Raw genomic sequence first — 12,994 nt, forward strand, 5'->3', positions numbered from 1 at the left:
TACACCTACCGGTACCCTGTTTTTATTTTAATTCATTTACTGTATGATACAGCTAATGGTACAACTAAATGAATCAAGATTGTCAAATGCAAGTGATCATTCATGATTAGTAATCATTTCAATTCTTTAAAAAATGTGTCCATGCATACCGAAATTGCTCAGAATAACTGTACATTTTTAAATACGGTACATATTTGTCAATCTTTAGCTACAATTTCCTTCCTGAATTTTATTTATTTTGGACCAACGTTAGATTACATGATGTAAAGAAATAAAATTCGAAATAGCCCTCTCCCCCTAAAAACAAAAATGATATATCTTTTTTTTAAATACTATGAACTGGATTTCAGATTGTAGAGACATAGCAACAGTGTTGAGCTTTAGTGAAAATCACATAGTACATATACAAAGCTTCAGTATATACACCTTTGACATTGTGAAGATTTTTTTTCTTCAGAAATCATAAGTTAAATATTGAAAGTAGTTCTAAAAAAAACATGGGCATGTTTACTTTAAAACCATCATAGAAATGCAATAAATTTAACCCTAATATACTTCAATATTTACTACCTTCAAAATGAGCACCTAGTATGGACTTTGATTTTGTATCTTGTAAAGAGATACTGAACTTGTATTTTTTCCGGTAAAAATATCACTAGCTGTCTACCTGAAGAACACCTTTCAGATCTCTGTAAAAATAAAGTCTACATGTGTGGTGGTGATTCTACAACATCCATATATTTAAAAAACAACTTTGATGATTGCAGTTTTGAATACACATATTTCCATTTAAACAAATTAAGACTAGTTAACAATGACTTATTGATGAATACAACTTATATATATAAAGATAAAGAGACATTCCAAAAACAGACAATACTGAGGGGATTGATGAATGAGACTCAATAATAAATTTTGATTAAAAAGTGGATCACTTCAAATTCATCTGCTGCCAGTTTTCAGACCAAATCAAGCAAACTTTTAAAAATAATCATGCAAAGAGCGATACTAAACAAAAGGTAAGTAGCCAATGAAACTGTTTTTATAAAATCTGATAGGTTAAAAAGTCTGCCTCTTTTTCATTATCCAATCATATCACTGTATTCTGTTTAAATAGTTTTTTCAGCATCCAATCATAATGGATCTTCTAAGCCTCTGTATGATACTTTTAATCGGAGGGGAAAAATCAACAGCATCTTCATCACTGCCCTGTTAACAACAATAAGATAATGTGTCAAGCCTGATAATAGATTTGTATTATTAAGTCATTTATTTTCAGTCCATGCACTATATGGAAAAATCGCAAGAGAGACAAATGAATGAAATGAAATTACCGATTCTTCATTCTGGGCGAATTCTTCAGGGAAAAGAATTGGCACTACTTCCTTCATCACTTCTGTGACTGAGTCTTCAATATAAATTCAATAATTGATTCAAAATTCAGTAATTGATTGCAATAAAGAATGAAAATATAATCTATAACAATGCTTTATAATTTGTAAATTTGAGTTTTATTTTAGATTGTTTTTTTTTCTCTTTTGTAGAAGGTGCCTTTGAATGGACACAAAAAAAGTTTACTTTTGATCAATATCATTGCAGATCAGGTTACTGAAGTCATCAGCATGCAATGTGAAAATCTAATGTAAAATGTAAAATACCAACCTAGTTCAGCAATGTCTTCCACTGTCTGCTTCAAATTCATGATATCATCTGCTGACAGCACTCTTAAGGCACTTTCAAATAGACAAAACATTTCCCCTTTTTCTTTATCATCTAAACCTTGCATCTGAAAAAACAACAACAATTTTAATCATTATATTTCACTTATTCTTACAATTTTCAGTATATTAATAGAAAATTTTGAAAACATTAATGAAGAAAATTATTTACAAGCATGAATGAAAAAGGAATTCAACTATTCTGATCTAAAACAGTGAACACATTGATAGTTCATAAATGTATGTACTGGTATATGTACTGTGTATTTAAAAGACAGACAAAAAGCATGCACCAATCCATCCCATCCCCCACCCTTAACATAGATTACTTTAGTAAAGTACAAAATTAATAGTAATGGTCTGTTTTTATCAAATACCAAAATCTGTGAAAGCATGACTACTCTTAAGAATCATTTCCTTTGCTTTGTGGTGTTTGTCACCATTCTTTCACATATCCACCTAAATCGTGGGTAGCATAAAAAGTAGTTATACTGAATGTGAAAGCAGTGGGCAGTGCAAATAAAATACAAAACCCACATCTTTCCATTGTTGATTTAATTAATAGTTTGGTGTTCATTGATCAAATCGGTTAGATCTTGCTTTGTAATTTGTTTGTTCACAGACTATTTAAAACTGTTTGTTAGTGGGTTTTTTTTAAAGGAAATTGAACAAAAAACACTTATTGGATGTTAATGTATCATTATAGTTCATGACATCTACAATTACTTGATAATTAATTATTTCCTAGTGCCTGTAGGTGAAAATAAATGATAAACAGACAAATGACATGTACATACTCTTTCTAACACTCTCTGTTTCCAGTTCTGTTCTAGATCCAGCTGGCTTTGAAACTCTTCTCCAAGATATAAAGCACTGAATGTTCTCAGAGCATTGACGACATCTGATTTAATTCCACTGAGTCCGCCCTTACTGTCTATCCTACCAGCATTTCCAAAGTCCAAGACTTTCACTTTCACTTCACAGTCAGACTCTTTCTGGATCATAACATTTCCAGCTGGATATATTAAGAAAAAATTTCAATGTATTGCATCTTTTCATAGAAATATGCAGCACATTTTTTGAAATATGAATTATAAGCATAGGTTTTTCAAAGATAGCATTGCCATAGATTTAAATTCAATACAAAAAAGAAACTTTGGCAATATATCAGATTTAAAGGCTTTTGAAATCATGTACATGTACTGGAACCTTTATTACATGTACCTATTACATTACATTACAAAAAATAGATTACAGTGAAGATCTCTATGTGTCCATCCTTTCTCATGCATTGTATGTACCACTTCAAGTAGGTTATGGAATACACTCAGAGAGAATGGTTTCAGTAGAGCAGCATTGGTCTGTCTGAGAGTGTCTATGTGCTTGTTTATCACATCATTAAGAGTGACCGCTGCAAAAAATATAAAATTTAATTTAACTTTATTTATCCTATTTTTGCTTCTGCAATACATGTACAACAGTTTGTTGAAAATTTTCTGAAAAAAAAATGTGGTTTCATTAATGGACATAAATTTTGCAGGATTTAACGGTAGTGAAATTTCAATTTTAACAGGTTAAATGATAATTATGTAAATCCCTAGGAAATGGTTTTAACAATTCAATCTTTTATCAGATATATTATATTTCAATGAACATCTGATTAATAATTGGACACAAATATTGATAAAACCATGACAGTTTCTGAAGAGAACTGTTTTTCTACTTAATACTTTTATCAAACTACCAGTATTAGTTTATGAGCCGATACCATTGTCTAATTTTTCCATGTGCACAACCACTTTATTTCCGTCCAGTCGGAACATGTACAGCTCCGGACTTACTCCCTCCATGCTCAGATCCACCCACGCTCTGATTTCCTCTGGACGGAAAACTGAGATCATTATCTGGAATATTACACAAATAATACAAGTGTTTATAATAAAAGTAATACCGCATATCTGGTAATTTTCGCGATGATATAATTTTCGCTTTTTTGTGACCTATTTCAAATCGCAAAATATTGAATAAGCAGAAATTATATCCTGTATCATTTTTTATAAGACACTTTTAAAATCGCTAAAAATGACTGACACAAATTAAAAATACTACATATTTTCCCCATTTTCGCAAATTTTGTGACAAGCGAATAAAAACAGATATATGGTAATAGATTTTCCAAAGCAGAAGAATCCAACACATTTACAACCACACTATTTTTTTCCTCCAGACTCATTATTAGCAATAGTATACAAAGAAACAATATGGGTGCTTTAATTCTTCATATGAACTTATGAAAAGTTAAAGCAAAAGAGACTTTTTTCAACAAAAGAATTAGCAGGATTGGGGCTTTATTTCCTTACTGTTTTCTGAGCATGCTCATTCCCTGTGACTTTGTCTTTAATGACAACAATATCTCCAGCAGAATTGCCTCTGCCAAGCACTTCCTTTGTCTTCTCAAATTCTATATTTTCTCTGTACTGTCCTCTTTCTGTGTGAATCTAATATTTCAGGTCAAGAGAAAAAAAATCATCAATACCAATTAATTTGCTACTACATGATCCTGTCTTTAACCAATTTATTAATAAAGCCACTACTTTATTGAAGAATACCTCTAATTTGTTGAGAACAACTCCTGATGGGGCTTTTTCTAGCTTTAAATATTCCAACATTTCTAGACACACTTCAGTTTTGGCTTTGATGTCTTGCTCTGACTTTGGAACTGCAATTTTGTTTGCATTTGACGCATCCCAGTAGAGTTTTCTATAACAAGATTTCAGTGCTCTAAACTATAAGTCTTCTGTAGAACAGTAATGAAGGAACTATTTTTTTTTTTTTATTTTTTTTTTTAATTTTAACATTTGACCCTGGATGTGATGTAAAACAAATGCTATAGATACTAGATACAACAAGGATCTTACAAAGAAGACGTCTGCTTTGGTCTTGACCTTTGACTAGGACCTTTACCCAGTAAGTGATTTTTAGCATAATGTTTGAACCAAGAGGGATTGAGCGAAAATATACTGAGGACTATGATTTTGAACAGAGATATTTTAGACCTTGACCTTAGATCTAGAAAATTGATTCAAGGCGACTGCACATTCCCTACCATGGATCACTTTATGGGGTGAATACTGAACAAGGTTGAGCCAAGGGGTGAGAATACATATTCCAGACAAGTGATATCAGTCAAACAGCAAGACTCATCAAAATTTTATGAGAATCAATTACCATAAATTAATTCAATTAATCTGGTTTGTAATGCATGTAGATGTAAGAAATTAAGTAGGATAAACAATTTTTCACACACAGATTTCAATTTATTTATACACCTACTGTTTTTGGTTATATTGTAGAGATGGGCGCCCTTTCTCATCCTCCACAACAACAGCTGAAAATCAAAATACAGAATAAGATTTTACAACCAAAATATATATACTTCACTGAATCGTACTGGTGTACACATAATTGATCCACAAAATCTAACTTTACAGCAGAGGAATATATTATGGTACACAATTTAAAACCATTTCAGAATTATGCGATTCCATATAACAAACACAAAGAATTTCAAAAAATCAGAATCTTTAATTTACACCAAAGAAAGTTTACATTCAGCATTTAAATAACAGATCTGTTATCTAATTGGTGTAGATCTTTTTTCATTAATTTTAAAACATCTGATGCAGTGTGTTAATAAAGTTTATAATGATTTCACCTGAATGGTTACTGAGGCTCTCTATAATGACCTGAACTTTCCCTCTCGTAGTTGGAGACAAATTGTCAATCTGACTGGTGAGGGGGTCTGTTTTGAAATAAAAGTGTCTCTTTAACTCCGGCGAATCTTTATACAATTGTAGTAATAACATAAAATTAAAACACAGGTACTTGGTACATGTAATATGATTTTTTAAAACACTTTTTCTATCGATAATAAAATAGATATAATCTGAATGTTTTGAAAACTGCAGTATAAAAATTAAATAACGAATACTGGAAAACAATTGTTATACAGCCAGCGTTTTATATTGAAGCAGAAGGTAAAACTGATAATACTGATTATTAATGCCCAATATCAGAGAACTAGAATCATTGGCATTGGTGTGAGCAATGATAGCATAAGCACATACCTTTACTGGGTTCAGAAAACTGCAGGGATTTTATCTGTCTGTTCTGGACGGGCTGGCCATGGTCCCCAGTCCCAGAGGGAATGGCCCCACTATCTGGTAAAATAGAGACTATAGTGGTACATTCAAGGCAGGAAAAAATGGTGTGAAATATTTCAGTATCATGCTTGAATTACAATTATAAGAGGAATATATATTATATCTGGTCTGTTGACAATCAGTGTTTTTTTTATTAAATTAGAACATAAGATTATAGATATTTCCTTTTCAGCCATGTAACACAAAAATCAATAAAGTTTCCTTATACTGTATCAACAAACTGTCATTGAACCACATATTTAAAAAAATAACACTGTTTCTATAAAGATAACCTCTTAATGTTAAAATTTGGAGCAACCCTTTCATGGATATATTTTTTTAGTAATTAAATGTAATTTAAGGTATATTAAAAAAAATATGACATCAAAATCCTCAAAAATAAAAATTGCAACAAAATCTGCACATTTTTAAAAGTATACAGGTTTATCTTTGTCTGGGTAAAATTTTGTACTTTAAGAAAATAAAAGAAATTCATTGGTTTACATTCATTTTCACTTACATGCATTACATGAAAATAAATTACATGTACCATCTAGAACCATAATGGTTTGATATGGCATTTGAAATGTTGGTCAAGGGATATGAATTTGCGAGGGAAAGACATCACCAGAGAAGAGGAAATTAAACCAAAAAATTTCATTTATATCTAATACCAAGTACATTTTGTAATACATGTACTTATCACTTACTCGTATATCTGTCTCCTTTGGAGACACTATTTGTCTCCCCTGATCCATTTTCACCGGTGTTGCTACATTCTGTACATTGTGACATTATCTATAAGTTCTAAGCTCTTTGTTTGACACCATTCAGTTCTGCAACAGAAATTCACAGTTAGTTCAAACTGAAAAATCCTCATGAATTTTTGAAAAATTCTGCACAGCTTTATTCAATTCATCCCATATGCCACCTTCAAATATTTCCTGTTTATTAGATAAAGGCAAGTTCATAATTTTTTTGATAATGCATGTATAACCTTTTGTATTTGTAAAAAGAAAGTATGATACATGTATTTTAATGTTAAATAAATCTTGGCATACTTCCAGACACTTCCTTATCAGAAGCAATATGAGCAATAATCCACAACAGCTTAATTTTCTAAATACCTCCTCATTAGTCACAAACATTTCCTTACACAATTTGAATCAGAAACGGTCTTCCTTTTCTTTAGAAAGATTATAAGTGGGACAAAAATTTGTCATATTTTGTTGGGTATTTTTTTAGCAGTGCAGATCACAAATATTTTATTTTGTGAACCTGATAGGCTGATCAAATAATGGATGTAGAAACTAATGCAATGGTGTTCAATTGTGATGTTTAACTTCTGAATCAAATAATAAATATCATATTTCAAAGTCCTTTTGAAAATAGATCTTCATGGATCCATTCACTGACACAGAATGGAGATTGGACAAATAAAAAAAAAACGGTGTTCATAATTACAAACTATTAACACAGTTCAATCTACCGTAAATGGAAAATGGCAGTATAAATTCCAAGATTCACATCCAAGTATTTTTATCAATTTGATGGTGGATTATTTACTGCATAACCTTATATATACCAGTATATGGTCAGGGTCTTCCAAAATCACTTTGATATCTGGTGCACAATGGTATCTAATTTACTTAAACTTTTACATTCTGGTAAAAGCTGGGTCCATCTATGAACTATTATTAAAAGAGGCTGAATTTTTTTTTCACCAAAATCTATATTGTATACATAATTACCAGTATATGTAAATTTAAGGTTTAATGATAACATGTAAGAAACATGAACTTGAGAACACAAACAAGCCTTTATTTTGTTTTAATCATCCCATTCTCATTGTGATTTTTGGAGAGATTCCATAAAATTGCGTTCCACCTTCTTGCATTTAACATTATCTACAAATTTAGGAATACTGAGGTAGTATACAAAGAAGAAAGAATTTAATGGCCGTGAGCTTATTCATTCAGGAACTAAGACCTACTTGAACTCTACTAAGAACCTTGGATGACCACTTACAAACTGTATCAAGGATTCCATATTAACCGTTTGCTAATGGTTTCTCATTTTTGTACAAAGTGTGCACAAAGCCAGTTAGAATGAAATATTTACTGCTGCAATAAGTTACCTTTAGAAAATTTAAAATGCACGTGTACTTCAATGCCAGCTATAAGCAATCAATTCAGTAATGAACTAAAATAATTAAGAAACAGGTCAGAAAATAATTACAAGCAAAGCTATTTTTAAGTCGATATTCACTCCCCACTCCATCGGCCCCACCCCTACTCAAATAAACTGTTCAACATATTTACTTATTTTCAAATACATGTATGTAAACAAAGATCTTATTGAAGGGTAGTACAAATGTACATGTATAGTTAAGATTGATAAATAAAACCTAGTTGAACAAGAATAGAATTCCTGGGTCCCCCGCCGGTCAAGCAGTATACTAGTATCAAGTCTATCGACCAAGGCTATTTAGGAACTTGACCAAGGTATTACTGATATAAACATTTGGTATAAATTTTATGAAAATCCGTCAAAATTTGTAGGCATGAGAGCGCTTACAAGGTCAATTTTTGGATAAAACGGAGTCATTATTGTGGTCAAAGTCCCATAACTCCAACAAAAAGTATCAACCAATGCTGATTTTCGAACGTGACCAAGGTATTAGTGGTATAAACATTTGGTATAAATTTTATGAAAATCCGTCAAAATTTGTAGGCATGAGAGCGCTTACAAGGTCAATTTTTGGATAAAACGGAGTCATTATTGTGGTCAAAGTCCCATAACTCCAACAAAAAGTATCGACCAATGCTGATTTTCGAACTTGACCAAGGTATTAGTGGTATAAACATTTGGTATAAATTTAATGAAAATCCGTCAAAATTTGTAGGCATGAGAGCGCTTACAAAAAAGTGTGACGGACGGACACACGGACCCACGGACACACGGACCCACGGACGGACGGACGCCCGGCATTTCTATGTCCCCGCACCGCGTTGCGGCGGGGGACAAAAATACAAATATAATAAAGCAATTGTATCTACATAGATATCATTAAAATCTGAACATGCATTAGCTTACAATATACTTTATACATTGCATGAATATAATTTATCTAAACAAATTTTTCAGACATTGTTTACCTTAAATCTCTATAGGGTTTCTTCAAAGTAGAATAGATACCATGGAGAAATGTTAAATTATTCACAAATGCGCTGTGTATGTTACCGGCACATGCATGTTTTCTCTCACTGCATGAGGGTCAGTGTTCTTTTGCTCCCCCCAACACAGCGGTCATTGACCAGACACTGTTAGTACATTAAGCCTCAGCTCTTACTGCCCTGATCATTTACATGAGCACTTATAATTATTAGTAGCTTTCATTACATGTATCACTTTTGAAAACGGTAAAAATAAATAATAATATAAAGGTAGGATTCTTGCAATTTTATTTATTTAGAATCCCACAATTATATTGGTCATACTATATTCTCTATAATTAATGCACCTGGTTCTTAAATTGCCCTGATTAGCCTTCTCAGCTATATGCACTTTTTTTTCAGATAAATGTTTGCAATTTGTCTTTTGAATAAATACTTGATTCCATTCCAGTTGGAACAATTTTTAGAGTAAACCATGAAAATATAAATACTTTTACTAATATTATGTACTTTTCTTTAAAATGAAAATTTGGATACCAGCTAGACTGAGAGACAAGAAGTTTTTGAAGCAATGTGTCTCCTTGATAAAAAAGTCCAATAATAGGCGCAAATAAATGTACTATCTTCAACGTCCTTTAATGACCTTGCCCTTTACTGACTTTAATTTCTGACCTTGACCTGTAACTAAACTTCCACTAAAATTCTTTAAAATACAATTTACAATTCAATTAAGTTATCACATCAATAATTCACATGTAGATTCATATGATTGAGCTCATCTTGCCAGGACAAAGTGCTTAAAAGCTCTGCAAGCTCTTTATTAAAATTAAAACAACTCGTTATAAACAGTACCTTTACAATTGTAAGGTTTTGTGATAACGGAACTGTGGAGTTCTAGCTTTACTTCATGGTGATCTGCCTGAATATTTTTTGCTGCCAGCAAACTTAAATTGACCCAATTACAATTCCTGATAATTTGGACACTGTTTTTCATTAGGCTTAGTTTCCAAATTCATGATCTCTCTGACTCTAGAACTACGAAATTTTTTTTTCAAAAATCACATAAAACTGTCACATTTCAGGGGTATGAAATGTTCTTCCTATCATCATCTCATTGACAAGGATTTTTGAAAAGGCAGAATTGTCACTTCTTAAAAGGCCAAAGTAATTAATTAAACTCTCATTATAACACCACAGGCACTTAAACTGCAACGTATAGCATGCAAAAAATATGCCTTAATTGTTTATGTACTGGTACATATAAGTATACTTGCATGTCCTTTTGAATCTCATGCAGAAAAAGTTGTACATGAGATTGGTCAAGAGTTTCTGATATTATGTGGCTATAGATATTGTGCCACTGTCAGTCACAGGCACTGGATTCCAAACATTGCTTGCCAACCAAAAAAAAATTCTTTCACACCATTGCATTCACAGAAGGGGAGGCTACTTTTCTATACCACTAGGCACTTTGGATTTACACAGAAAGGAGAAAATATTTGGTTAAAGGACAGGTGACACAATCACAAAAACATTGACCAACAAGTTGAATTGTGAGTGGGATACAATTTCTGCAAAATTTTCCTTACTACTCCCATCCGTTTCACAGCTATTGCTGAATTACTGAGCTGATAAGACGCGTGACCTCAATATGCATATCTGAAGCCTCTGAGGTCGGAAACCTTCGGTGCGACGTAATAGCCGACACACTGCCCATTCGCTGTAGCTTTGAACCATAGGGATTTCTGAATTGCTCTTATCTAAAATCTGAAGTCATTAACTTTTGCTCATTGCTATTAAAAGTTTGAGAACCCAGTACATAAACAGAGTTATTTTAAGCTTAGAAACCCCATTTCTGTTTCCTCAGCAATTATGAATAAGAGTAAAAATTGTGACCTGTAATGTTAACTTTTCATTGATCTATATACTTCATGCTGGAAAAAATATGTCAGATGTTGGATTTGTAAAAGATAAAAATCATCAAAACCATGGAATTATTGTTTCTGAAGAAAGGATTTTGTTTTGTCAACACATAGTAAGTGATAATGTACAGAGACTTTTCGTAACCAGGAATTTCACTGGATCTTAAACCCTAAATAAACCCTAATTAAGTTAATTGGACTTAATAAAGATTTTTTTGATTTAAGAAGTATTACCAGAAATCCTGGTACCTGTAAGCAAATATGTTTGTAAATTTCTTTAGTTCCACAAAATCAGGGGTCTACCTTAATCTCAATACTAATAACCGAAACATCTTTTAATTTTATTTTTAGTATGGTATTTGATCATGTTTGTTTATTGAAATTTAATTAAAAGAACTATATATATACCAATTTTCATAATCAGTAAATACTGAAACAGTAGTTTCTTAACATAGTATTCAGGTTTTAAAAACGTATTAATCTCAGACTCCTTGAATTTTATCCAAATGTAATTTGATCTTTCTTTTAATAGTTTATGAAGATCATTTTTGGTAGTACTTCTGAGTTGTGTATTATTTATTCTCTATTGATCAAACCTAAAAAAAAAAAAAAAGAAGCCCAAAAACGAGCTGTTATGCACACTGATTACTTCTTATATACTGACATTAGATTCAGATGGACAATGAATTATTTTTTTTACAGCAACACCAACTGTTACAAATAGTACACAAAAAATGATTTATATGTGATATAATAAAAATCTAACTCATCGTGCTCCCAGTTTAGTTTTTTTTAAAGAAAAAATATTTATATTAATATCAACTTATTCAAATCAATGTTTAGGATCTGCAAGATTGGATTAGTATGCATATTCAAACAATATATTTCAAACTTTACTGAATACTGACAATCTGAACAAGTGGTTGCCTGTCTGGCTGACAGGATGATAATCTGCAATAAATGATTATCAATCACAGAATCTTCAGATTCATTCTTATTTAATTACTTTTTTTCAATTCCTATTACCACTATCTTATGTACACAAAATGTCTCAAAAACTCCATTAACCAATAATACAACATGTAATCTTGTACATTCTATAATCTTATTACTTTGTTTTCAGGAGATTGTTCATATACTAAACTTTTAAATAAAATATGCTTTTAATAAATTCACTTTAATCTGATAGTGCTTTATTTCAAAATCATCATTTGCAACACAAATACACTATCCTGTACGTGTAAATAATTCCTCGTCCATTGCTATGTTTACTATGTAGCCGATAGCTGACTATGTCATCTTTGACAAATAACGCACAGTGGTTTCTTATCTCATTAAAGATCGGCAAAACTCGGAGATCTGCTCCAGCTGGGATTTTCAGCACACTTAATTGAGCTGTGTGTTCTTATCTGATGCTAGTCAAATGGAAAAATTGTTATAAACTGATTTATATTTATCAAAGAAAATGTTTTTAGAAGAAAATGATTTTTAAGCATGCCATACATACTAGTATCTGACTTTGCATACATGCAGGTATCAAAGAAACACTTGTCCGCTGCTTTTCCCTTGAAAGTGAAAACCATTACAATTCACAAGGGGGAATACTCCACTGACTTTGGAGTTGCACACCTTGTGTCATTAAAAATGTATGCTATGAGGTACCCACTTAATTTATCTCAGAAACATTAGCGTTTGCAAGTGGTCATGTTCTGTTACATTTATCTGTGCATACGGTTATATTGCAGAGGAGATTCTCAAACCTGAAAGAGAGAGGGCAAACCTAATACTGAAGGCGAACACTGAGCTTAAATTTATACATGTCTGTGCTGAACTGCATAGAATGATGGATATATATTTCATCTCAACATGCTTAAAGGGGTATAAATTAACCTAAAATGTAAAGAGAAGGACACACATATGTGTTAATAGTAAAGAGTAAGTAATCACCTTTTAAAAAAGCTTTTAAAATACTTGCC

General features: G+C 31.7%; 1 protein-coding gene across 1 annotated transcript; it reads right to left on the reverse strand.

Annotated features, from left to right (window-relative positions):
- Positions 1–740: 740 nt before the first annotated feature.
- Positions 741–6,715, reverse strand: LOC128178005 (uncharacterized). The gene is made up of 12 exons (XM_052844989.1): positions 6,631–6,715; positions 5,846–5,938; positions 5,434–5,520; positions 5,052–5,106; positions 4,328–4,478; positions 4,079–4,216; positions 3,487–3,622; positions 2,974–3,129; positions 2,516–2,733; positions 1,663–1,786; positions 1,335–1,408; positions 741–1,209 (listed from the first exon to the last, which is right to left on the reverse strand). Exons 1-12 carry the CDS (start codon positions 6,713–6,715, stop codon positions 1,123–1,125), a joined length of 1,404 nt encoding a protein of 467 aa, XP_052700949.1. The 3' UTR covers positions 741–1,122.
- Between the last annotated feature and the right edge of the window lie 6,279 nt (positions 6,716–12,994).

Source organism: Crassostrea angulata, chromosome 1, assembly GCF_025612915.1.
Source record: "Crassostrea angulata isolate pt1a10 chromosome 1, ASM2561291v2, whole genome shotgun sequence".
In the NCBI taxonomy this organism is placed as follows: Eukaryota; Metazoa; Mollusca; class Bivalvia; order Ostreida; family Ostreidae; genus Magallana; species Magallana angulata.